The sequence below is a fragment of the Mastomys coucha genome, unplaced genomic scaffold, assembly GCF_008632895.1.
Source record: "Mastomys coucha isolate ucsf_1 unplaced genomic scaffold, UCSF_Mcou_1 pScaffold20, whole genome shotgun sequence".
Lineage (NCBI taxonomy): Eukaryota > Metazoa > Chordata > Mammalia > Rodentia > Muridae > Mastomys > Mastomys coucha.
The window spans coordinates 24,944,164-24,972,146 of NW_022196903.1; the positions used below are offsets into that span (position 1 = coordinate 24,944,164).

Consider the following 27,983-nt stretch of genomic DNA (forward strand, 5'->3'; position numbering starts at 1 on the left):
CAGAAATCCTCCTGCCTCTGCCTCCCAAGTGCTGGGATTAAAGGCATGTGCCACCACTGCCCGGCTAAGATTTATTTATTTATTATATGTAAGTACACTGTAGCTGTCATCAGACAGCCCAGAAGAGGGCGTCAGATCTCGTTTTGGATGGTTGTGAGCCACCATGTGGTTCCTGGGATTTGAACTCAGGACCTTCACAAGAGCAGTCAGTGCTCTTAACCGCTGAGCCATCTCGCCAGCCCTGCCTCCAAGTCTTATAGCAGTGACTCTCACCCTGTAATAGGTGTCCTCCAGGGAAAAGCACTGCATTGGCCAAGGATCTCAGTGAGGCCTGAACTGCCTCTTGAGCATCCGAGACCCTACTTCTGCCATTCTGATAAAGGGATTCATTGAAGAAGACAGGTATACATGGGGCACTTAGGAAGAAGGAAGTGATGATGACAAGGACACTGGAGAGAGTGTGAAAATTAGTTTCCAACCCTTAAAATCTTTCTTGCTAGTACTCATCTTTTTTTCTCTGATCATGAGTTACTTAATTCTATCAATAACCCTCCCTACTGAATCACCTACCTTTTTCTTGGTTGATCTCTGATTAACACCATGGGAAGTACCGCTGTGTAGCATATCTCAATATGCTGGGTGTATTTATAGCTTAGGTTAAACCCATGTATATCGTGTGTGTGTGTGTGTGTGTGTGTGTGTGTGTGTGTGTGTGTGTGTGTGTGTGTATACACGAAAGCAGTGATCTAAGCTATTTCCTGGATTGGAGTTCTGACTCCTGGTTGAGCATGTGACATGGAAAGAGTGATTAATTTCAGATACTGGGAAAACCAGACTTATCAGTTGTTGAGACTGGAAAAAGACAGCAGAGATCAGCTAAACCAGCTCAAAGCAAAAACTAGAGCCTAAAGAGGAACAGTCACTCATCCAAAACCATAGAGTGAATCATTACTGCACTTAAAATAGCATGCCAGGGCTGACTCCCTGCAGTCCTCGGTTCATGCCACCCCTCAGCAACCAACATGTAACCTTTAGTAACCTGAGCAGTAGCCTGGGTCAACTGTGTTTTCTGCCATAGGGAGAAGAGGTGGTACCAGAAACACCGAGTGAAGTCCTCTACCAGGGCATGCTGTACAGTCTCCCCCAGTACATGGTAAGGAGCTGGCTAGGCCAGAGCTGCCCTTTTCAGAATCCCAAGAGGGACTTGGGATTCTGAACTTTCCTTGTGGCTTCTCTGCAGGTACCATTCTCCCTAGCCTTTCTACTGGGGTCTGGGTACAGAATCAAGTAAAAGCTACCTATAGATGGTGCATCAGGGTCATTTCTACTGGCTAATTACCACTATCATGAGTTCTGCCATTGTCTGCCATGTCTTTGGTAGCCTCTGGATGGGAATGGTGAAGATGCTGATAGGGTCAGAGGAAGAATAAGAAGGGAGAATGTCAGGCTTATCTCTCCCACTTATTTCTCTGCTTTGCCCCTCCCAGTTTGTTCTTTCTGTGTTCACTTTGGGAGCAACCTTGAAGCAAAACAGCCTAGAAGCTTGCTTTGGCCTTCTCCCTTGGCCTCACAGACAGGCCTCAAGATAAATACCTGTTTGCATTACTATATGCTGGAAAAGCTTAGTCACTAAAGGAAGATCTTAGATAAAGGCTTTGAAATACTTGTCATCTGGGCTAGAGACGTTTGGAAGAAACACTACATTGCTGAGTGGGATAGACAAGGGTGGCTTTCCTCTTTTTCTGTCTCCCAGATTGCTCTGCTTAAGATTCTGCTGGCTGCAGCCCCCACCTCCAAGGCTAAGACAGACTCTATCAATATCCTGGCAGATGTCCTGCCTGAAGAGATGCCGTGAGTGCTTACACTGGGGCAGCTGCTAGGCACTAGTGTCTTGTCTTCAGGCCCTCTGTCCCACCACACTGTGGTAACAGGAATTGTCTGAAGGGAAATCTCTCCTTTTCTGCATGTACCTCCTATCTCCTGCAGGGCCTTCTACCTACTGAGCTCTACATAACTCAGAACTAGGGTCCAACAGAAAACCTCAGTGCTGATATATGAGTAGCTGCCAGATACATGAGTAGACAGCTCTGGTGGATAAGTTTGCCAGAGACAGTGCCACGGACCACCCCAGTTGGCTATGGGGGTCCCTAGAATGAGGGTCCTTGAAGCTAGGTAGGTAAGGATTCAGCAGTGACAAACATAAACAAATACAGAGGAAGTTTGAATCTGAGTGTATTTTGCAGCTCTCAAGCAGGGGATTTTACATATTAAAAAACCAAACATTATAACTCTTAGAAACTGTATCCAGTGAAACAATCACAAATAACAACAAAAATCATTTGGCACAGTAAAGCACAAAAATCATCCAAGGATTAGAACTCTGAAACTGTGTATTCAGTGAATCACAAACAGAACAGGTAACATCATTATTAATATAAATCATCAAAATGTAACAATTCTAAAAGGATGTATTCAGTGGGGCAGTCATCCAAGGCTAAGGCATATTTCCAAGAGCAGGTTACTAAATCTTTATGGTCAGTGCTCTCAACCGCTGAGCTAACTCTCCAGCCCCAAATGGTCAATTATTATTTAACATTTAATGCCTGATTTTTTATAAACCTTCAATGAATAAATTTAAACTATTTTAATTCTTTCTAATTAAGGCTTTTTTTTTAACCATATACCAAAACCCACCTCCAATGACACACGTGTAGCCATATGAAATTTTATTGTTGGGAAAGTTTATATCTGTCACAATGCTATTATATAACTTTTTAAATTATTTATAAAGCAAAGCATTGGTATCCCCCTAGATAAGGTCATGTTAGTGACCCCATCTCAGGGGATGATTTCTTACCCATTATTCTCGCTTAAGATCTTGGCCTAGGCTACTAGGAACATGTAAATAAGAAAAGGGATAAGAGAAAGCAAAGCAGACAGATTGCCATGAGAACTACAGCTCAATGTTTTTTCTCTGGCGAAGAGTTCCACAACCAGTTCCAGGAGACCTCCTTCTTTTGAACTCTACCACCTCAGTCTGTGGAACTTGTCACACAGATCCTACTGGAGGTGGTGTGCCAAGACAGGACACATTAACTCAGAACTAGGGTCCAACAGAAAACCTCAGTGCTGATATATGAGTAGCTGCCAGAAAAGTTCATGAAAGCTTTTTCCTGGATAGATTCCTAGATGGGAGCTTTGGAGATTTCCCTAGCAGAGAAGTTCAGTTTTCCTAAATTCTGACTATATATATTCTGACTATAGATATAAACACAGAGATATAGATATATGTATGTACATTATATGTGTGTGTGTGTGTGTGTGTGTGTGTGTGTGTGGTATGTACATTATATATGTATGTATGTATCTGTGTGTGTGTGTGTGTGTGTGTGTGTATCCCAACTACTACCTAACACAACTACTTGGGTCTTTCATCCCTCAGCCTCCCTCCATCCCTACCTTTCCACTAATGCTTCCTCTTTCCCTTGTAGCGTAACTGTTCTCCAGAGCATGAAGCTAGGCATTGATGTGAACAGACACAAGGAGATCATTGTAAAGAGCATTTCTGCCCTGCTCCTTCTGCTCCTCAAACACTTCAAACTCAACCATATCTACCAGGTGAGCAGTTAGGAATACTACATTACAAGCTCCAAGTATTCCTCATACGGTAGGGGCCACACAGGAATCCTTTGTACTGCTGTGTATTTTACTTGGCCTTTGACCTGAATGAGAGAGTCCAGCTACTTGTGGCATGAGTGTATGGTAAGGATATGGAATGGGATGTGGGGAGCCATCCTAGAAAGATGCAAAAGTCTATATTCTTTGTAAGTTAGCTCCAGGTCTGGCTTAGGGATTCTTAAGAGTACTCCTAGCTAGTTAGAATCAATTCAGCCATTCAAGAAAGGTCACTGGGCATATTGGCCATACTTGTCTGTATGTAAAGCACTCTTCTAAATCAGATCTAATTCTAAATGAGACAGAGATCAGAGTCTTACAGCCTACACAGTCTTGTAACAGATTTATAAATGCCCAGCTGTAGAGTGGGGTGATACAGATAGGCACTGGATGCTGTTGAAATACCTAATCCAACTTGAGGTAGAGAAGAGGTGAGTTTTAACCTAAGTCTCAGAGAAACAGATGTTAGCCAGGAAATGGGACTTATCAGGGAAGAGAAAAACCAATTCAGGCAGAAAACCCAATATGTGAAAGCTCAGAGGAGAAAGAGCAGAACTTTTGGAAACTAATTAAATGTTGCCTCAGAGTGGGGTGATAGAGATATCTGCTGATATGTGAAGCCATAGGGGTCAGCAGGGATCATATATCTGATAACACACAATTGTGAAATACCTATAATGTGCTTGACATCCAACAAAGCTTTTGTGAGCTTCTCACCCCTAGGAGTCCTTATTTTATCCCTGGTTTTTTTAGGGGGAGGGGAAGGAGCTGGTGGTGGTTTTGGATAATTTTTTCTTTAGTTGTTATTGTTGGTTTGGTTTGGTTTTGAGACAGAATCTCACTGTGTAGCTGTCCTGGAAATTCATTATGTAGACTAGGATGACCTCAAACTCACAGAAATCCTCCTGCCTCTGCCTCCTGAACACTCTGGTTTATAGCGAGGACTTTGCTTTCCCACAAAGGCTTTGTTTGCCTTGGGCCTGTAGGCATTACCAAGGTGCAAGGGCAAGATGCATACCAGCAAGTGGAAGCTTCTCCTCTAGAGTGTGTGGGATATGGAACCCTTCATTTCTGCCCTGGTGAGTCATGTACAGGGAAGGCCGGCACAGGCCATGACCTTGGCTGTGTCCTGTACTTGCTGAGCAGCATCGGGATTAGAAGGAGCAGACTGGTCGGGAGACATTGCTCCCCTTTCCACTAGGATGTTTCTCAGCATTTCTCTATAGCCAGACTGACAGATATCCTGAATGGCCTGGCCACTGTGTGTGTCAGTGTGGGTAAATCCAGACAAGGCCTAAACAGAGGTCAGATTTTTAAATCTTCCCACTTTCGGTAGTAGGTATGTACTAGCTCCTTTATCTAGAACTTAGAAAATACTTTTGGATGGCTTCCAGGGAGAAAAATACCAAGCAGGAGAGAGAACGAGTTATGACAGAAGCTGACTCCCACCGCTAACCACATATTCAGGAACAGAAAGCAGCTTACCCTTCTGCCATGGCTGCTACTTGCTGCTGACACAGAGCTACGGCTTTCAAACGCCATAGTTCTCTGCCTTTCCTTCTTTGTTCTGTACTGTCTCAGCATGCTTAGGCTCAGATTTGGAGGCATCCTTTGTTTCTGGTGTTCCTCAGAGCACCACAAACAAAACCCAGGGTGACCAACTCTATACTTTTGCTTTTATGCCACTTACCCCAGTAGGTCTTCCTACATAAGCCCCATAAGATTTAAGACAGCCAAACAGAACTTCAACTACTGGCATTTATCTCATCAAAGACATCCTGGATTTCTTAATGCAGTGTTTGCTGGCTAAAGAGGTCTTGTTCATTCATTCATTGATACATTGATATTCTAAGTATTAGAAACAAGGCCATACACCGGACAGACTACTGAAAGCACATTCCAGCTTCTATGTGCTTCTCCAGCCTCACTGATGCCAGCAGAGAGTCAGCTGCACCTGTCCCTGCCATATCAATCACAGCTGAAACATTACGACCAGAGCTTCGCTATGGAAACCAGCTCCCTCAGGGAGACTCTTTCCCATTGGGCTTAGGAACAAAAGTCACAGCAATTCTTGGCTATTTTTTTTTTTAAGAGTATGTTTGGTTTTTTTTTTTCTTTCTTGTAAGTTTACTGTGTTTTTGATCAAAAGCTTGTAGCACCCACTGCAGATTATAAGATAGTCTGTAGGTAAGATAGGCTGGCTGAATATGCGTATCCCCTTTTCAGAGATTGACAGACTGATAACACAGTAGACAGTAGGTATTCTTATGAGAGGATGTTGTATTTGTACTTTTCTGTCTTTTTTTAAATACATCTTCATATGTTCCCCCAAATAAGCAAACTTTTCTGCTTTGATCTTTTAATTCAGTTTGAGTATGTATCACAACATTTAGTGTTTGCCAACTGCATCCCCTTGATCCTGAAGTTCTTCAATCAAAACATCCTGTCCTATATCACTGCCAAAAACAGGTATGGATTCTGGACAGGTTTCAAGGCACTACTTTGGATAACTGGAAAATTCCTGCATCTCTGCACCTTTGATTTCTTCTCATATCATTAGTCCCTCCTTTCTTTTGTTTTAAAGATTTGTTTGTTTAATGTGAGTACACTGTTGCTGTCTTCAGACACACCAGAAGAGGGCAACTGATCCCATTACAGATGGTTGTGAACCACCATGTGGTTGCTGGGAATTGAACTCAGGACCTCTGGAAGAGCAGTCAGTGCTCTTAACCATTGAGCCATCTCTCCAGCCATAGTCCCTCCTTTCTTAGAGCTTTTGTTACTTTTTGAATTTTTATTTTCATGCCAATGTATTGGTACACACATGCTAAAGCCTGGGTGTGGAGGTCAGAGGACAACTTGCAGAAATAGGTTCTCTTCTTCACCATACATATCCTGGGGATGAAACTCAGGCTGTCTCTGTTAGCATTAGGAGCTGAGCTATCTTGCTGGCCCAAAAATATGATATTTGTACATTAATAATTCTACTTAACATTGGCAGTGCTAAGAGATAGTAAGTTTTGTTCTCATCTTGCCAGTTAGGAGATAAAGTCAGATAAATTCACAGAAAAGTAAATTGGTTTGCTCAAGAATAACAAGATTATGAACAAAGATGAATCAACCAATAAAGGGCCACACAAACATGAGAACTTGAGTTCTGAGCCCTATAACTCATATAAAAAGTTGGGTGTGACAGTAGATATCTATAATCCCAGCACTAGGAAGGTGCAAACAGAATCTTGGAGCTCACTGGTCATCTAGTATAGCCAACTTATTGAGCTCCATGTTTAGTGAGAGTCCCTGTATCAAAAAAGTAGTGTTTCATTGCTGTAAAGAGACACCATGACCAAGGAAACTCTTTTGAGATTTTTTGGGGTTTTTTTGGGGGGGGGCTTTTTAAGGGTTTCTCTGTATGGTCCTGGCTGTCCTGGAACTCATTCTGTAGACCAGGCAGTCCTCAAACTCAGAAATCTGCCTGCTTCTGCCTCCCAAGTGCTGGGATTAAAGGCATGCACCACCACTGCCTGGCCCAAGGAAACTCTTATAAAGAAAAGCATTTAATTGGGGCTGGCCTATCAGTTTCAGAGGTTTAGTTCATTATCATCATGGTGGGAAGCATTCTGACCTACAAGCTAACAAACCTATTCAAACCACCAGTGTTGAAATTTCATTGGGCATTAGAAATAGAAGGAACATTAGAAATTAGCTAGCCCAAATTCTGCATTGTACTCATAAAGGGGAAAGGAAACAAAACCCAGCCACTTATTGAGTGACTGTGTTCCCATTGCTATGTGGTGCCTTATTTCCTTTCCTGGCCTATGCCTGATTCCCTGGGCACAATGCAGAGCTTGCAGCTTTGTTGCAATCCCCACTGTTTGGTGAAAAACATTATTATATATCCTTCTTGAGCTACTGTTTGATTAGCAGTGTTATAAGAAGCAGCCCTGTGCTTTAGGCTTCCTCTCCGGTGGCATTGGAAGTTACCCCCAGAGCTCCTGGCTTTCAGAAGAATGAGGGGAAAAGCCAAGAGATCTTCTTTTCATCTTCATAACCACAGATTATTTAATGAGTGTGTTTGGGCAGCATCTCTGGGAATGCTTTTATAGTCACATACACACTTAAATGCAGAGGCAAATGAAGTTAAGTTTACATATTCCCTAAAGAACCCAAGAGAACTAAGAAGGAATGGATCTGTCTTTCTGCTTTAACTTTTTTTTTTTTTGCATCTACCAGATAGGACCAGCCTAAGAGAGCTCTATGATTCCTCTGTAACTGGGGAGATGACAGTGGAGTTGCCCAGCACGAGTGCCCTCAATTTCAGTGAAGGGCATGACACAATCTGAGAAACACATAAGTCTGCAGGGGAGGAATAACTCCTGCCCTTTTCAGAGGTAGGCACTTCCAGCTGTTGCCATTTACCTAAAGCTTGTCCTTATCTCTGCATCTTGCAGCATTTCAGTGCTGGATTACCCGTGCTGTACCATCCAGGATTTGCCAGAGCTTACTACTGAGAGTCTGGTAAGCAGATGGGGATTGGTGGCCTTTGAAATTGGCTGATGGCAGAGGCTGGCATTGATTTTTTCATGTCTTCTCTGGCCCCATGATGCCATGGTTTGGGAGTTTCAGATCAATGAAGGCATATTGGCAAGATCACAGAGGCAGCAAGGGTTTAAAGCTGAGCCTAGCATCTTTTTTTTTTTAAACATTTATTATGTATTTATTTATTATAAGTACACTGTAGCTGTCTTCAGACACACCAGAAGAGGACGTCCGATCTCATTACAGGTGGTTGTGAGCCACCGTGTGGTTGCTGGGATTTGAATTCATGACCTTCAGAAGAGCAATCAGTGCTCTTACCCGCTGAGCCATCTCACCAGCCCTGAGCCTAGCATCTTACAGAGAAGAGGAGAGTCAGTGGAAAACACTGAGAAGAGGGAATTTAGAAAGATAGTAAGACTGAAACACAATATCTATGCTAATTAGCAGGAGAATCTCTACTGATGTGTGTCACACACACACACACACACACAAAATCCATCTTCTTTGTATTAAGTTGTGCTGTAGGCAATTTGCTTCTCATTTTCACATTAGTTATCAAGCCCAGGAGTATGTATCTTAGAAAATTCCTTGCCCAGGAAGATCTTCATCCTGAAGCAGGTCTAGGCAAATCAGAAAAGTTCCTCTGAAATATTCTGACTTTTCTGAAACTGCCTGACCAAATCATGTTTAAGATAAGGCTTCTACTTTATCCTCTATTGGCACAACAGCTCAGGCATGCTACTTTCATCTTGTTGCAGTATAATACCTTCTCTAGTCTTCTCAATTTGAGTATAAATTCTTTGATGAGAGACAGTACTCTCATCTATTTTTATATCCCTGAAGCCTAACACTATGTTTAGCACTTTGAAGACCTCAATAATGCTAAATGATGCTACTCACCCATGGGTGCTACAGCCCTTTGTCCCCCAACTTTAATACCTATAAAATGCTGGGTCAGGAAAGTACCTTATGCAAAAATAGAAAAATTCTCTTGTGGTACAGGTTTTATACTCCCACAGGAGTTGGTTTTAAGGGGAGGGCATGTTAAGCACCATTTGACTTACTTCCTTATATTTCAAACATGAGAAACAAGTGCTCAGTGGATGGACTGACTTGTCACAGTCCACTCACTTCTCACAGGTGACAGACCCCAGATTAGACATGAGTCAGAAGATCCATGTCTTGAAAGATCCTAGCTAGCATATTCACTGCTACTGAGCAGCTAAGGCAGAAGGTAGGTCTCTGCTCCTACAGAGAGGCGAACACTTACCCAGCCATTACTATTAATAGTAGTATTAAGTTAATACTACTATTTTGTTTGTTTTCTTTTGTTTCAGACAGGGTTTTTCTATGTAGCCCTAGATCTCCAAGAACTTGCTATGTAGACCAGCTTGGCCTTGAACTCATAGAGACCTGCTTGCCTCTGTCTTCCTAGTGCTAGGATTAAAGACATGTACTACCACATCTTGCTGAATATTATTATTTTATAGATGGAGAAGTTAACTGCTAAGACTTTATAGTTGGAAATACGAAAGTTGGGGCTGGAGAGATGTCTCAGTAGCTAAGCACACTGTCTGCTGGTCCAAAGAACCCAGCTTCAATTCCCAGCACCCACATGGCAGCTTACTGCCATCTGTAATTCTAGTTTCTGAAGATCTGATGCCTTCTGTCCTCTAATAGCATTGTATGTACATGGTACACAAAATACATATGCAGAGAAATACTTGTACACATAAAATAAATTTTGAAATAAGGTAGGAAAGTATGTCTCTTGAGATTAAAATTTGGAAGAAATAATGTATTTTTACCCATAAACAGTGGTACATAGTAGCATTAAGATTCTACTATTGGCCCGGTGTAGTGGCACACACCTTTAATTCCCCGTACTCAGGAGGCAGAGGCAGGTGAATATCAAAGTTTGAGGCCAGCCCAGCCTACAGAGTGAGTTCTAGGACAGCTAGGACTACACAGAAAAACTCTGTCTCAAAATCAAAACAAACAAAAGTTGTACCACTAGTAGAATATTTCAAGATATAAACTCAGCTTTTGTGGCCTGAATCTGTTACTTTTTAAATTTTTTAAAAGTTTTATCACATTATTTTACCTATCTATCTATCTATCTATCTATCTGTCTGTCTGTCTGTCTGTCTGTCTGTCTGTCTGTCTGTCTATTTCTATTGAGTACCTGTGTGGTACAGCACAGGTGCAGAAGTGAGAGGACAAGTTACAGGAGTTGATTCTCTCCTTCCACCATAGGGATTCCAGGGATCAAATTCAGGTCGTCATGCTTGGCAGCAAGTGCCTTAACCCACTGAGCCATCTTGCCAGCCCCTGAATTTTTTCCTTAATAACAATGTGTACCTTGTCTCCATTCCAACCCCATTAGCTCCTATATAGAAATAAATGGGAATTATATTTTCTCATCGTTTCTAATTGACCTTTTGCGATATGAGCACATAATTGTTTATATGATTATACCTTCTGTTAAGACTTTATTATTATCAGGAAAGGGCAAAAGCATGTATCAAGTTAATTAAAAGTCTTAGTGAATATTTTAGTCTTTTCAGTGAAACAATAGTGGCATCTGGTGGTTTTGTTTAGTAACCACAGACCTTATTCTTCTAGCCCAGTGCCATTTATTCCCCACAGGTTCTCAGTAAAGTCATTGATTTACCTAAACTAATAACTTCCGTAGCCAGAGAAGGACTAGGAAGATTTATCTCTTTTCAGGCTCACCATATTGCAAGCACAAGAAATATAGACTGCTTTTGGTATATGTTATTTACATTCAGGAATTCAAGCTTTATTCCTGATTACAAAATTAGTAATCAGGTATACTTATGGGAGAAAATAAACAGAAAAGTATAAGTAATAAAATACAAATATCCCTTATAGCTCTGTAGAAACTGTTTATATTTTATTGCAACTAGAGTGTATATAATAATTTATATAGAAATATTATCAACAAACTTTATAGTTGTATATAAGTCTATTACATATATATGTATATATGTCCTACTAAATGTAGTTAAATTTGCATGTTCACAGTAGGATTTTATTAAACAATTTCTTTTTTTTTCAAAGTTTAGAATGTTTATTCACACGAAAAGAAGTGTTTGGGATATCCTGCTAAAAGGGGAAATATATTTAAAAGGCCAGATACAGAACCTCATAATTAATTTGTTATAAATATTAAAATTCCCAAAATGAACATGGTCAGCATGACCTTAGGAACAACAGTATTTCCCGTCGACAGTATGATTATGGGTGATTTTGTTTTCTTTCTTTTCTTTTTTTTTTTTTTTTGAGTTTATTTATTTTTACTTTTATTTTATTAGATATTTTCTTTATTTACATTTCAAATGTTATCCCCTTTCCTGGTCTCCCCTCTGAAACCCCCCTATTTCCTCCCCCTCCCCCTACTTATCAACCTACCCACTCCCACTTTCTGGCCCTGGCATTCCTCTACACTGGGGCATAGAGCCTTCACAAGACCAAGGGCCTCTCCTCCCACTGATACCCGACAAGGCCATCCTCTGCTACATATGCTGCTGGAGCCATGGGTCCCACCATGTGTACTCTTTGATTGGTGGTTTTTTAGTCCCTGGGAGCTCTGGGGGTACTGGATGGTTCATATTGTTGTTCCTCCTATGGGGCTGCAAACCCCTTCAGCTCCTTGGGTCCTTTCTCTAGCTCTTCCATTGGGGACCCTGTGTTCAGTCCAATGGATGGCTGAGAGCATTCACCTCTGTATTTGTCAGGCACTGTATTAAACAAGTTCTTTTTCAGTAGTATTGGATATAAACCCAAGTACATGCTAAACAGATGCACTACCATTGATGCTGGAGCAAATATTGATCATTTCATTTATCATTTTTATACTGTGTGTATTATGACCTATTACTCTAATAGTACATTTATCATTTATTATAAATATATTATTTATTATAAATGTATTTGCAAGTATTCATAAAATGACTTTATATTGTGTATGTTCGATGAAAATATGAAGAAGTTACTACTTTAGAGTACAGAGAAATGAGAGCAAAGTTGCAGTCCATATTTTTTAGAGTCCTGTTAATTCAAAAGAGAAATCCTACAGGTTATATCTCACCTTCTTTCCCTTTGTCCCTTGTTTGTTACTGAAATAGCCCTTACTTGTGTAGGCAAGGCTCACCTAGAATTTGCTATGTTGCAAACTGCCCTCAAACTCAAAATCCTTTCTCCCCTGCCCAAGTGCTGGGACTGTAGGCAAATGCTGTAGGCAAATGGGATGTAAAGCTAGCTGTCCTTTCCTCTTCTCACAGAGAATGTGGAAAATTCCATGTAAACCCATTGTCACTGATGCAAAACTAACCCAAAGATCCCTGCAGTCTAATTTTGGAAACACAACATTCAAAGGAGGGATATGTTACTCATCTGATGGCTGTGTGGGTTTATCTGGGCTCATAGTTCATAGCAGGAAAGTCAGGGCAGCAGGAACTTGAGGCAGCTGCACACATCGCATTTCAGGAGGCAGAGGGTGAGGAACACTGACTGGTCAGTTCACTTCTCCTGGTTATTTAGTCCAAGATGGAATGGTGCCACCCACATTAAAAATGGATCTTCTCACTTCAGTACCTAATCTTGATAATCCTTCACAGGCATGCCCAGAGATTCTCTCCAAGGTGAACTAAACCCTGTACAGTTGACAATATTTAACATCACAGCATATTTAGAACACTATGGGTGTTTGAGGGGCCCACCTGTAGACTAAAGAGGAAGGAATATGGTCAAGGTCATATTGATAAAGTCATGGACCACCACAGTCAGAAATGATCTTGGCTCAGAGTCACCTTTCAATGTTGAGGACATAGGTGGAAAAGTAAATTAAAGGGCTAGCCAAAGTCTTCTAACAGGCCATGGAAAGTTAGCCGTGCTTCAGAATCTGCAGGACTAGCCATTTGCAAAGAAACGTTTGGAATTTCCTCTTAGATCTAGGGGATGGAATTTGTAAGTTAATGTTTAAAAGATGGATCATTAGAAAATTGTTCAAATTTGGGCTTGATTTTTGTTGAAGAAAGACATAAAATGTGTTTAGTTTACTTAAATTTATATGCCAAGTCCCCTCAGTAATCCTTACAACTTCCTAGTCCAAGTTCTTCTAGATGTTCCAGAATATTTCTATTAGTTGGGTTTTCTTTTCAGGATGTAATCATTGCACTGAAATATCAAGGTGTGTAGCATCCTTCCAGACACTGTTTAACCAGTTACAATCCTTTAAAGAAAAGTTGTTGGGTGTCAGCGAGGTGGCTCAGCAAGTAAGGGCATTTGCTGCCTGCCAAGGCTGGCAGCCGGAGGGCAATGCCAGCACCCACATGGTAGAAATAAGAACTCCTTCCTCAAGTTGTCCTCTGACAGCACCCCCCTCTTTCTCTCTCTCTCTCTCAAAATAAATAAATAAATGTTAAAAAAAAAAAACAGTTTTAAAGTTTTGAATTTTGGTTTTGTTTTGTATTTTGTTGGTGTTGTATTTTGTTTTGATCAGACATGGTGGTACACATCTGTAATGCCAACATTCAGTAGGCAGAGGCAGGAGAGTTGCTACATATTTGAGGCCTGCGTGGACTATATAATGAATTCCACACCAGCCCAGGCTACATTGTGAGACTCTATATTCAAAAACAAGCAAAATAAATCAAGTTTTTGTTCTGATATTCAACATCATTGTTTCAAATCTATATTACCTTTAGTGTTATTGTTTCCTTAGCATGATTATAGTGTGAACATAATATTTATGTCCATTTCCCATGAAATATTTATACAGAGGAAGGCCCATAAATAAAAACTTTTAAATCATTTTGTCATGTTTCCTCTTGCTCACTATTTCTAGAGAATGTCCTTTAGATGTCAGTAACTGGGCCGATTTTCTCAGACTCTGAGGCACATGTAGTTCACTAAGATGCCCTAGGTGAGTGGTCTCAAGAGTTTCTTTATCACTCACTCCATCTGAGAACCATTTCTCCTTTATATTTATATCTAGGTCCTTCATCCAGCAGCAACTTGTCAGAAATCCATATGGGAAGGGGATTATCCTATAATGATGTGGCAAAAGAGAGTCTGAAATGTCTTCATTTTCAATTATAAGAGCCATAGTAAAGAAAACGAAGACTGGTTCACAAGAAAAAAAAGTTTTTAATTTGCAGTCATTAAGTATTAAGACCTACCGAAAAATTATTTTAGTAAGTGGTATGGAACCCCTTAAAGCACAAAGCAACAGTAGAAATGGGATGGCAGAAATAGGGTTGGACATAGATCTGGAGCAGTTTTCCTAAAGCTAGAGAAAGCTCATCAGGAAAAGGGTCATTGGGTGTTTAGACTTGCCTCAGGCTACTACTTTCTAGATTTATTATAGAACATCAAGTTACTAGTAACAGCATTGGCTTCTTAGTGCAGAAGCAAGAGTCATCACTGCTGGACTTAGATGTCTGTGACAGGGTTTCAAATGTATTAGATTTCACACCTAGCAGCCCTTTTTTCAAGGCTCTATCTGATTATCAAGTCAGTCAGATGTTCTTTGAAGCAGTGAACCCCAAGGTTGAAAAGATAGCTCAGCAGTTAAGAGCACTGGCTGCTCTTGCACAGGAGATGGGGTGCCATTTCTCAAACCCAACATAGTGGCTCACAACTGTTTGTAACTCCACACTTTTTTTTTTTGTATTTTTTTTTTTTTTGAGACCAGGTTTCTCTGTGTAGCCCTGGCTGTCCTGGAACTCACTGTGTAGACCAGGCTGGCCTCAAACTCAGAAATCTGCCTGCCTCTGCCTCCCAAGTGCTGGGATTAAAGGCGTGCGCCACCACCACCTGGCTAAAATTAAATTTTTAAAAAGAAAAGAACCTTACTATTTTTTCTTATTCTTGTTTGTCTGTAGATATTTACCTTCTGCTGATCTGAATAATTAGACTAGGCATAGGGGAGACTTCTCTGACCTACAGTCTTCAAGACTTTCAGAAAGAGGAAAATCAAAGAAATGCCTCTTGGCAGTCACATTCAGTGTTTAGCATTCCAGAACGTGGCTAGAAAGGGAACAGTGGGAAGACTCCATATTCAGTGGAAGTTAAGTGTTCATCATGGTTGGGGCATGTTTGGGTCCACGTTTATGTGTGGTCTTGTTCTGTGCAGTCTTTCCCTCTCTGGGCCTTAGTTTTTGCTTCGGTGGATGACCAAGTTTCCCAAAAACACCTGAATCCCGTCTAGTGCTCAGACTCAAACCAATTGTTTCCTCAGTCAAAAATCAAAGACAAATTCTGCTCTTCCCTTGGTCATCTGGATTAGCTAGACAATTGGCATAGTGTGGGTTTTTACTTACTTTTAACTGGGCTATGATAAAAAGTAGGATAAACTGAAACTCGAGACTCTAGGCGTTCTACAGTAGTGATTTAATTGTGAGGGTAGAACACACGCAAAATTCTTGTCGATTTTTTTCAGTGATAGAGCTCTCACCAAGAGCTTTGTGCATTACAGGCAAGCCTGTACTACGGAAAGGTATCCCAGCCTTGTCTACTTTTTACATTTATTCTCTCTCTCTCTCTCTTTCTCTCTCTCTCTCTCTCTCTCTCTCTCTCTCTCTCGTGTGTGTGTGTGTGTGTGTGTATGTGTGTGTGTGTATACACAACTTGCAGGAGTTGGTTCTCCTTCCATTAAGTGGATTACAGGGATCAAACTTGATCATCATGATTGGGGCAGTCACCTTTACCTGCTGAGCCATCTTGACAGTCTCAATATGTTTTTGGAGACAGAGTGTTGCTACTATGTGATCCAAGCTGTCATAGAATTCCTTATGTACCTCAGGCTGGCCTGAAACTTGAAATTCTCCTGCCTCTGCCTCTGCTTCTTAAGTGCTAGGATACAGGCTTGTTATATATTCTATATAATATATATGTATGTATTATAAATATGTATTATGATATATATGTATATACATAGAAGCACACATACACAATCACATATTTAATATTAAGAGGCCATATTTTTGTTCTTGAAAAAATGTTTCTGAGTAGATACCTATTTCTATCTGATATGATCTATTATCTCTGGTTAGATACTCACAAGCTTTTTTTGTTTTGTTTTGTTTTGTTTTGTTTGAAAGAGGGTTTCTCTGTGTAGCCCTGGCTGTCCTGGAACTTGCTTTGTAGACCAGGTTGGCCTCAAACTCCAGAGATCCACCTGTCTCTGCCTCTTGAGGTCTGGATTAAAGGTGTGTACCACCACTGCCTGGTACTCACAAGTCTTCATGCAAGAGGGTTGGGGAGATGTCTCAGTGGTAAGAGCACTAGCTATTTTTCTAGATCCTGAGTGTAGTTCCCAGCATTCACATCAGGAAACTTACAACAGCCTATAAGTTTACCGTTGGGAGTTCTAACACTGTCTTTTGGTCTCTGTAGTCACTTGCACACATGGACTGCTATTTTTCCTTTTCTGTTACTTTTCCTGTGGCTGTGATGAAAAACTCCCTAACAAAAGCAATTTAAGGAGGGAAGGGTTTATTTTGCAGTTCTAACACCATAGGGAAGCCTTGGCAGCAGACACTGGTCACTCTGTATCTACTCATAAAAGGAAGGAATATGAATATTTAAGCTTAGCTGGCTTTCTCTTCCTTTTTTATGCAACCCAGGACCCAAGCCCAGGGAATGGTCAGAGTGGGTCTTCCCATGTCAGTTAAGCCTAATCAAGATGATCACATGAGCCAGGGCAGCGACCTAGCCAAAAAAAAGCACTTGCCACAAACCTAACAACCTGAATTTTATCCCTGAATCCCATGTGGTAGAGCCAGCTCAAACCATATTGTTTACAGTCCCCCAGGATGAGACCAAGCTCCCAGCAACTGCAAACACTGCTTTCATGAGCACAAAGATTACAGCAGTAAACTTACCATCTCTGTTTCTAAGTGATAAGCACAGAAAGTGTGCTTGAGTCAAGTTCCTGTGTTTCTGTATTGCCTTTCTAACCAACACTTGCTCTAGAGAAAGTCTTGTAGAGCCAGGCGGTGGTGGCGCACACTTTTAGTCCTAGCACTCAGGAGGCAGAGGCAGGTGGATCCTGAGTTCAAGGCCAGCTTGGTCTACAGAGCAAGTTCCAGGACAGCCAGGGCTACACTGAGAAACCCTACCTCAACCCCTGCACCCCAACCCCTCCAAAGAAAGTCTTGCCGGCTTGTCAGTTGAGTGTCTGTTTTATTTGTTTTCTGTTTGTTTATTTGCTTTGTTTGGTTGGGATTCAGGCACACAGCTCTATTACTGAGCTACATGCTCAGCCTAACTATAAGTTTTCAGGTTAAGGATAGTATGCCCTCAGAAATGAGATTTTTTTTTTTTTAATGTAAAGGACAGGAGTAAAGAGGCAGCATTTCCTACTGGATATTCACCTGACCTGATCAACAGAGACATGCAATCTTCTGGGGAATGGAAGGAAGCCTTGTGGGTATTGAGATGATGATGTTCCTCATTTCAGGAAGCTGGAGACAACAGCCAGTTCTGCTGGAGGAACCTCTTTTCCTGCATCAACCTCCTGAGGCTGCTCAATAAGCTGACCAAATGGAAGCATTCCAGGACCATGGTAAGAGGCCTTTACATCACAGAAGCATCCACTCAACTGAGTCGCGCATCGTTAGCATTTGTACATTGCCTATTAGAAAGTTCTGTAGATAACTGGTGTAGACATTTCTGCACTTCCTAACTCTGGGTACTTATTCCAAGGTGAGTACTCACCAGTCCGTTTCTTTCCAGGGAGCTAAATACAGGCACTCTTAAGGTAGCTCTAACAAGGGAAGCCAGCCACATTTGATTATACTTACACATCCCTAAAACGAAGCAAGTCTAACATTCATTGCAATGTTGCTTGTAGTAATAAGAGTTTGGAAACAACCTAAATGTTCATTAACAAGAACCAACTGCTTAAATAAATTATGATGTGCCCTTATAGTAGACTATGATAAAACCACTCAAAAGAATGAGGGATTTCTCTGCTGGTGTGGAATAATTTTCAAGTAATATTATTAAATTAAATGAGGCCTTTAATCCCAACACTCAGTAAGAAGAGGCAAGGAGGAGCTCTGTGATTTTAAGGCTAGCCTGATCTATATAGAGAGACCCTGTGGGATATGGGGGTTAGTGAGATGGCTCAGTAGTTAAGAGCATGTGCTGTTCTTGCAAAGGCCCCAAGTTTGGTTTCTAGCACCCACATCAGGCAGTTCACATCTGCCTGTAACTTCAGCTGCAGGGAGAGCCAGTGCCTCTTGTCACTAAGGGCACCTGGACTCATATTTTTGTGCACAAGCACACGAACACATACACACAAATTTAAAACAATTTAAGCAAGATATTGAACAGAGTAGTTGGCTATTGTGTTAAAATATAAAAATATAGATGTGACATATCTATAAACAAAAATTTCCTCTACGACCAGTGAGATGGCCCAGCTGGCAAAAGTGCTTGCCATGAATACCTGTTGACCCCATAGTGGGAGGAGAAAACTAAAAGCTGTCTACTGACCTCTACATGAGTACTATGAAGTATTTGTAAACATATGTAAAAACACATGTATATATGTGACAAAATTTAACTAAATAGTTTTAAATCTTAGGAAAATAACAAAAAGACCAGGTGGTGATGGTTCATGCCTTTAATCCCAGCACTCAGGAGCTTTAGGCCAGCCTGGCTACAGAGCAAGTCTCAGGACAGCCAGGACTACACAGAGAAACCCCGTCTCAAAGAAAGAAATTATCTCCAATGATACACAAGAAACTAGGAATAGTGGAAATGGTACATATGTCAGATAATCTTCGTTTTGAGTTATATAATTTTTTAGATTTATTTATTTTATTTGTGCTTTGCCTTCATGTATGTATGTGTACCACTTCATACTTGGTACCCACAGAGGTCAGAAGAAGGCATTACATGCTATGGAACTGGAGTTACAGATGGTTGTGAACTATGATAAGGATGCTGGGAATTGAACCCAGGTCCTCTAGAAGAGCAACAAGTGTTCTTAAATGCTAAGCCATCTTTCCAGTGTGAATATTATAAACTTTAAATGAGTTAGTTCTTGGTTTTGTTGTATATCACAAGACTGGCTTTGACCTCATGATCAGCTTCTGAATATTGTGATTGCAAGCATGTGCCATCATGTCTAGCTTAATGCGTGTGTGTGTGTGTGTGTGTGTGTGTGTGTGTGTGTGTGTGTGTGTGTGTGTTTTAGACAGTGTTTCACTCACCCCACGCTATTCTTAAACTCCTTATGCAGGTCTTCTGTATTCTTTAAGACTAACTCTTATGTAGAGTAGTTAAAATCCATGGGCTTAAGTTATTGGCAGACAAAATGGGCATCTCATTTTACAATCACTCAGAAATATGTATTGGTATTTAGAAATCTGGACACATAAGTTGAATTTTATGTTCCAATTCAATTCAAGATACTAGGGTGTCCTAGGATAGCCAACCAGGTTTGTCTGTATGGTCTGCATTGGAAATCCTAAGAAACTTCATGTGATGATGGACTATTTGTTACCCTGCCCCTGTTTCATTGGGCAGATGTTGGTGGTGTTTAAGTCAGCTCCAATCTTAAAGCGAGCTCTCAAGGTCAAACAGGCCATGCTACAACTTTATGTCCTGAAGCTTCTAAAGATACAGACCAAGTACCTTGGGCGCCAATGGAGAAAAAGCAACATGAAGACCATGTCAGCCATTTACCAGAAAGTGCGCCATCGCATGAATGATGACTGGGCTTATGGGAACGGTAAGTATTCTCAAAGTAGATGGTAGGTGTTTTTCGTGAACTTGGAGCTCGTTGATTGGCTAGGCTGACTGGCCACTAAGCTCCTGGGATTTGCCTATCTCTGCTCCTGCAGCACCATGGTTATAAGTGCATACTGCTGTACCTGGCTTTTATGTAGCTGTCAGGATCTGAAGTCAGGTCCTCATGCCATCTCCGGAACCCCTATATATGATACAAATTTTATGATGGGGTAAAATGTTTGCCTTCTTATACTTTTTGTTTGTTTGTTTTAGTTTTATTGTTTTGTTTTGTTTGAGACATGATCTCACTATGTAACCCTGGCTGTCCTAGAACTTGCTATGTAAAGTAGGCTGACCTCAGACTCAGGAGATCTACCTGCGTCTGCCCCCCAAATGCTACGATTAAAGGTATGCACCACCATGCCTGGCTGAGTTGGTCCAGATTGACTCTTCATGTTCTGTTCCAGTCTCCCCCAGGAGAAAATCTCCCATTTTCATCCTCTATGGAAAGCCCAATAAGAGGAATTTAATTGCTCTTAACAATTATAATAAATTACTAGAAAGAAATAAACAAGAGATTACAGTAAAAAGCCCTCTCATCTCCTTTCTCAGCAGTTACCAGCTTCAAGTCTGCCAAGGATCATTTCTGTATGTAATAGTTTATCTGTGAGCATATGAATACTTTTGGAACCTGTAAGCATGCTGTATGTCTACTTTACACATAGCTCTTAAAAGAGCATTCTGAGCAGTTTCCCTGTTAGGATCCCATTGGCCATGCTCTGCGAAGGAGAGTAGCATCCTGAGTTGTATGTTTCTTCTTCTTCCTCTCTTCCTATGTCAGACATCGATGCTAGGCCATGGGACTTCCAAGCAGAAGAATGCACCCTGAGGGCCAACATCGAGGCTTTTAACAGCCGCCGATATGATAAACCTCAGGACTCAGAATTCTCACCTGTGGATAACTGCTTGCAGAGCGTGCTGGGGCAGAGGCTGGATCTGCCTGAAGATTTCCATTATTCCTATGAGCTCTGGCTGGAGAGAGAGGTGTTCTCACAGCCCATCTGCTGGGAGGAGCTGCTCCAGAACCACTGAGCTCTTCCAAGCATCCGATGGAGGTTGGCTCTAGTAACGTTCTTTGCCTGTCCTGCCCACTCAGCCTTCATACCGTGTGTCAGGGCGGTTCGGTTCCAGCCCAGCATCCAGCAGAGACACCCAGCATAATTCAGGGCTATTCTGGATGCCATTGGGCTTGAAGGTGGTTGCAAGACTGTGATCCTGAGTCAAAGCAAATGGATCAACTTGCCCTAGGCTCAGCTGGGTACCTAGTTGGCCTTCAGATCTCCTGATGGATCAGTCCTGGACAGACTCTTTGAGACCTGCTTTAATCTTGCCTAGAGCCAGGCTAGCTAGCCTTTTTGTTACTGTGGCTAGCCTTTGTCAGCTACAGTAGTGAAAGGAAGTTTGTTATGGCATTTGACCCATGACATTCATCTCAAGCAGGGGGATAGATACACACCATAAAATGAGCCTCTTCTTCTCACCCACTCAAAATGCCTGGGATGTATCATTTGGCAAAACCAACTTTCTACTGTCTTTCACATTTAGAATGTTGATGCTCACCTCTTTATAAGTAATCATTGGTTCTAAGATGACTTGAGAGCACTGCATCTGTATGTGGATGGCTGTTCCCAGAACACTGCATGCTCCAGAACAGTGTGCGTCGTGTAGGGTTTTTTCCTTAAGAGATCTGTGTTCAATGTAAAAAAGATTTCATGTGTATTCTGTGTAGTACATTGAATGCTTTGTCATTTGAAAAGAGCCACAAGTAATATAACATGGCCTTCTCCAAGATATCTTAGGTTTCTCACAAAGTATTTCAGGTTTTTTGCTGTGAATGCAAGCTTTATTATTCATGTACCATCTATAGACATGAAACCCAACAGCCCCCTGCCCTAAGAAGGAAGTTAAAACCATTAACGAAAAGAGCCTATGCCAGGGAGTCAGAAGTTCTGTGACATGCTATCTCTCTTTGGTACCCAGAAGAGAGTGTGAGGCCCTTCAAGGCCTCTGAAGCTTCAGGGAGTCCAGGGTCATTTTGAGAGGACTCCTTCGGGTTCTGCCTGGTGGTCCCTCTTGATGTACAGTGGTGACACCATGTTTTTCAATTCTTGCAGGCCTTAGACAACCGCTTGAACTTCCTCTCATGCCTTTTCCTGAAGAACCAAATCCTGATGTCTCCTTTTGTCAGTTTGAGTGAGCCAGCCAAGGCCTCTAGAGTCTCCTCCTTAGGGTGGCAGTCTTTCTCCAAGTGCTTATTTAGCTCCAGGAACTGCTCATAGGTGAACTGAGAATATTCATCCCAGTAGGACAAACGTGGAGTTGTCTCCATCTCCGTTACTTTGGCTGCAGCTCACCTGAGTTCTGTTCTGTTCTACTCTAGGATTTTTCACTATTTCAGTGTTTAAACAGCTGAGTACACTGCGGAAAATTACTGTCTAATATAACCCCAAATCTCACCTGAGCGAGCATAGAGTGAGACAGGATCTGGCTATGTAGCCCTGGCTAGGCCAGACCTTACTGTGTAGCCAGGCTGGCCTTGTACTTGTAGTAGCCCTCCTTCCCTTGCTTGCTGAGTGTCATAGGCATGGGCCACCACCTCCAACAAATTCATTTTAAATGATTATAGAAGGTTTTATTTACTGAGATTCGTCCATTTGTGCTGATTTTTTTTCTATGAGAAGCAACAGCATCAGTTTATATTTTTTCTCCCAACAATGTTGATTGTTTTTTACCTTTTCTTTTTCTTTCTTTCTTTCCTTTCTTTCTTTCTCCCTTTTCTTTTTTTTTTCTTTTTTTTTTTTAACCTGCTAGCAGTTTCAATATGGTTTGTACTAGAAGTATCACACATTTCATGGAGGATTCTCTACTCCTCCTACATAGAAAAATCACATTTTCATCTTCTGCTTTTCTTTTCTTTGTTGTTGTTGTTTTTTTGTTTTTGCCTTTTTTGTTGTTGTTGTTGGTTTTGGTTTTGGTTTTGGTTTTTTGAGACAAGAGTTTCTCTGTGTGGCCCTGGCTGTCCTGGAACTCACTCTGTAGACCAGGCTGGCCTCGAACTCAGAAATCCACCTGCCTCTGCCTCCTAAGTGCTGGGATTAAAGGTGTCCACCACCACTGCCCAGCATCTTCTGCTTTTCAACTCAAATCTTTGAACTTTTTTATTTTAAAGGTCTCCTCACTGCCCAGACACTAATGAATCTTTTTATGATAGCACAAGGACACTTTATTCCTAGAGAGCTGGTCCAACCTGGCTCATTTACTCTTCCCTTTGTCAAGCACAGTCTCATTTTAGGTCACTATAGAGACATTACCAGAGGAGCTATCAGTACCTCTGTGCTTCGGGTAGCAGGGTTTCTTACTATGGAAAATGACAGAGAATGTTAAGTATGTAACAGATGAAGGTATCATAAAATAATTTGCAAATTGTATCAAAGCATGACAGCAATCCTCATTTCAAACAGCTTACTGCAATTTTACTCACCTAGGGTCAGGCTACTATGATTTTAATATCTGAGTAAAAAAATAATTTTCCGGGAAATAGAATCATCACCAATCTACTTTAAAGTTATATTGTATTCAATTCTGTAAAGAAAAAACAAGTTGCCTTTAAAAAAAAAAAAAAGCACATAAATGCTTTCTGAGGCACATAAGTATACTAGGCTTTAATATGTTGTATTTTATTATTTATAACTCTTGAGAATATTAATTCTTAATGCAGGTGGAGAAACTATTATACCTTGCAAAAAAGAATGATTAATTTAAATCACATCATTTTCCCCCACAGCTTGCTGTGGCTAACTTTCTGGTATCACAGTGAGCCCCATGTCTAAGAAAACTAGGTTAGATCTCCCAGATTGAGAGCTGGAGTATGTGGTTAGGAATAGCTTCAGATTAATCAACATTTAATGGAGATTACAGTTTCTACACAGAAGCATGCCATTTATATGATTTATAATATAAAGACTTTCTTTGTGAATATTTCAGTGAGGTTTGTGTTGATTGATAATATTGTTCATCTCACTGAATACTTTAATAAAAGAAAACCTGGACTTAGAAATTTGATCTCTAATTCTTTAACATAAGATAATTTTTCTTTTGTTTATCGAGACAGGGTTTCTCTGTGTAGGCCTGGCTGTCCTGGAACTCACTCTATAGACCAGGCTGGCCTTGAACTCAGAAATCTTCCTGCCTCTGCCTCCCAAGTGCTGGGATTAAAGGCGTGCGCCACCACTGCCCGGCAATATAAGATAATCTTAAAGTCATGTTAAATAGAAAAGGATATAGGATAAATATAGAACTCAAACCTGAATGATGAGCTGGAAAGATGGCTCAGCAGTTAAGAGCACTGACTGCTCTTCTGAAGGTCCTGAGTTCAAATCCCAGCAACCACATGATGGCTCAAAACCCTCTGTAATGAGATCTGACACCCTCTTCTGGTGTGTCTGTAGACAGCTACAGTGTACTTAGATGTAATAATAAATAAATCTTTGGGCCGGATTGAGTGAGGCCAACTTGGAGCGAGTGGGGCTAACTCAGAGCAAGTGGGGCTGGAGCGAGCAGAGGTCCTGAATCAATTCCCAACAGCCACATGATGGCTCACAACCATCTGTCCAGCTATAGTAAACTCATAAACATAAAAATAAATCTTTTTAAAAAAAAACCTGAATGATGTTACAAATGTTTAGTTCATCATCATGGGTCTGGAGCCAGGCACTACACTCACCTTGGATCCTGTATTGGCTTTTCTCTAAAATTATTCTTATCCTGGCATAAGTCTGAATGGATGTTCCTACCACACACTGTTTCATTCTAAAAGGCAAAAGCAGGAAACAAACCATACTGTGCAAGTACATTTCAGAGCTCCTGCTTGTGGTGCAGAAGGGACATTGTTCATGTCATTGGCTGATGCCTGCAATCAGCTCACATGGACAAGCCTAACTATCAGCCGGAAGAGCATCCTCTCCCCAGAGACTGACAGGTATGGGGTAGTATAATGCTTTTATGCTCATGCTAATGAGTATCTGTTCCTATTCTACACAAAATACATGCAGCTCCCTCCCCAAGGAGGACTTCAACCTTAGCCAATAAAACCTTTTTTTAAAGATTTGTTTATTTATTACATGTAAGAAAACTGTAGCTGTTTTTCAGACACACCAGAAGGCATCCGACCCCGTTACCGATGGTTGTGAGCCTCCGTGTGGTTGCTAGGATTTGAACTCAGGACCTCCAAGCAATCAGTGCTTTTAACCGCTACGCCGACTCTCCAGCTCCTAATTGGGCCCCACTCTCTCCAGCCCCGCTTGCTGTAGCTGTCTTCAGACACCCCAGAAGGAGGGGATCAGATCTCATTACAGATGGTTGTGAGCCACCATGTGGTTGCTGGGATTTGAACTCAGGACCTTCAGAAGAGCAGTCAGTGCTCTTAATGGCTGAGCCATCTCTCCAGCCCCACAATGAAATCTTAAAGTCCAGGATCTCATCAAGTGTCTCTGTTTCTCCCTGCCCCCTCTTTTTATAGAGACAGGCTCCCAGGCTGACCTTGACATAGATGCAGAGTCTGTTGACTCTGCGACTTGAAAACTGAATAGCAGTAACATGTTTAACTGAATTAATAGTAATCATTTCAAATGTGGACATATACTGGAACATCCTTTTGAGAGTTTTGTTTGTTTTCTTCTGGTTTTCAAGACTGGGTTTCTCACTCTGTAGACCAGGCTAGCCTCAAACTTAAGAGATCTGCCTGCAGCTGCCTCCTGAGTGCTGGGATTGAGGGCCTGTGCCACTGCACCCTAACACCAGGACATCTTTGTATATCACAAACATATACAGATTTTTTTTGTCAATTCACAGTCAAAACAAGACTGCATTTGTTTTCTTCTGTCTTTGAGGCAGGGTCTCGCATAGCTCAGGCTGGCCTTGCATTTGCTATGTGCTGAAGAGACACTTCAACTTTGCTACCTGTCAGTGTTCTCTGGGGCTAGAAACAGATTTCTTTGTACTTAGAAATAGAGGCAGGAAAATCGTGGTTTGGGGGCCAGCCTGGGCTACATAGTGAGGCCTTTGTCTCAAAAAAGCCTGAAGTGCATGCTTCAGGATCCTGTGCCAGCTGTAGTAGTCTCCTCTTCTTCAGCACTTGGCTTCTCCACCTGAAGTATTGCCAAAATGTTGCTCTCTCACAAGCTGACTCTGGACAGGTGGGACGTGAAAGGGAAGTGGGCCATTATGAGAGTGGGCCTCAGTGTTTCTGTGAAGAACGACCAGAGGATCAAAGTCGCTGTTCCGAGGACCACATCCTGCTGGGATGTGGAGCCAAATTGTCCTTATGAGCCACCTGATGGTGTTCCCATGGGTGACAAATACTCCTTAGAAGCAGTTGCTACAGAACTCAAATCCCTGCTAGGCATGAATGTTCTGTTCTTGAAGGATTTGTGTGGGCGCAGAAGTAGAGAACCCAGCCGCTGGAGCTGTCATCCGGCCAGAGAACCTCCACTTCCGTGTCAGGGAAAACTGCTTCTGGGAACACGGCTAGAGCTAAACCATACAAAGTAAAGCTTCCCAAGAATCACTGTCTAAACGAGGGGAGTCTAAGTCAGCAATGCCGGGGACTGCACTGAGCCTGCAGTTCCACGGTGGGTGTGAATCTTCCACACAAGGCTGGATTTTTTTTTTTTCTTTCTTGGTTTGGTTTGGTTTGGTTTTTCGAGGCAGGGTTTCTCTGTATAGCCCTGGCTGTCCTGGAACTCACTCTGTAGACCAGGCTGGCCTCGAACTCAGAAATCTGCCTGCCTCTGCCTCCCAAGTTCTGGGATTAAAGGTGTGCACCGCCACTGCTGGGTTTTTTCTTTTTCTTTTTTTTTCTTTCTTTCTTTTTTTTTTTTTTTTAATGAAGGATCTGAACTAATTTGCCAAGGCTTTAGAGAGTTCCATCTTGGGCAGAGCTGAAGGCAAACAAGATCTGACTGATTAGTAAATGCTAAAAAGTCAAAATAAGTCATTGGTAGGGGAACGGCTTTTCCCTGCTTTAAAGTAAACAACAGGGGCTGGAGAGATGGCTCAGCGGTTAAGAGCACTGACTGCTCTTGCAGAGAGGTCCTGAGTTCAATTCCTAGCAACTACATGGTGGCTCACAACCATCTGTAATGGGATCCGATGCCCTCTTCTGGTGTGTCTGAAGACAGCTACAATGTACTCATATACGTGAAATAAATAAATAAATCTTAATAAAATAAACAGCATAGAGATTTTGATTTCTCTGTACAATGAAGGAGGCAAAATGGCCCTAAGATTACCTTATCTATTGACTTGATAAGTTTGGTGAGAATGTCAAGACTGGCCAAGCTGTGATGGCCTTTGGCATAACTGGATGGGCTTGGACTCAGGTTCTAATAGTAGCAAACAATATTCTGAGGCTGTGGCTCCAACTTAGTAGATTGTTTGTATTGGACTTGTGGAACATTTAAATGAGAAGCTTTTCCCAGGAATTCAAGTCCCTCATTGATGCAGTGGTGATGGTCACTTCTAGGGGATGCATTACTATCATAGTGGAGATGTGTCGACTGCCACACACTGTGCCAAATAGAATATGGGATAAAATAAGCCGTGTGAAAACTCAAGCAGGTGCTTTAAAGCCCCTGGGAGGTTAGTCCCTCCTGGGATGGGTGCTCTCAGTAATGCTTAGTCTTTTCTTACCATTGGTTCTTGCGCACAGCTGCTAAATCAATTTAGTGTTTTCTACATCTCCGTTTGCTGTTAGCATAAGGTTCGGCTGATGGCCAAGAGATGTAGCATCAGAAACGCTTAAACAGTTGCACAGCATCTCTGCTCACCCCCTTTAGATTCCTTAGTGACTAAACCATTGCACGTTCTAGAGTACTCCTATTTATAGTCTGTCTGCCTGTAAAAGAGAGTAAGCTGTGATAGCTTAGTTCTCTTCTTCA

General features: G+C 41.6%; 1 protein-coding gene and 1 pseudogene across 3 annotated transcripts in view; both read left to right on the forward strand.

Moving 5' to 3' along the window:
* The window catches only part of Strip2 (striatin interacting protein 2), a 51,627-nt gene that overhangs the window by 21,003 nt on the left and 2,641 nt on the right, over positions 1-27,983 (forward strand). Inside the window, exons 14-21 of one of the 3 annotated variants that reach the window (XM_031381395.1) lie at positions 1,079-1,153; positions 1,754-1,851; positions 3,492-3,618; positions 6,044-6,144; positions 8,127-8,193; positions 17,705-17,809; positions 19,783-19,987; positions 20,828-21,101. In XM_031381395.1, coding sequence (XP_031237255.1) covers positions 1,079-1,153; positions 1,754-1,851; positions 3,492-3,618; positions 6,044-6,144; positions 8,127-8,193; positions 17,705-17,809; positions 19,783-19,987; positions 20,828-21,078 — 1,029 coding nt within the window. In that variant the 3' untranslated portion in view covers positions 21,079-21,101. Of the gene's footprint in view, positions 1-1,078; positions 1,154-1,753; positions 1,852-3,491; positions 3,619-6,043; positions 6,145-8,126; positions 8,194-17,704; positions 17,810-19,782; positions 19,988-20,827; positions 22,690-27,983 lie in introns of those variants that run through there. The other 2 variants (XM_031381394.1, XM_031381396.1) reach the window with 2 other exon arrangements.
* On the forward strand, positions 26,209-27,013 carry LOC116098444 (annotated as a pseudogene).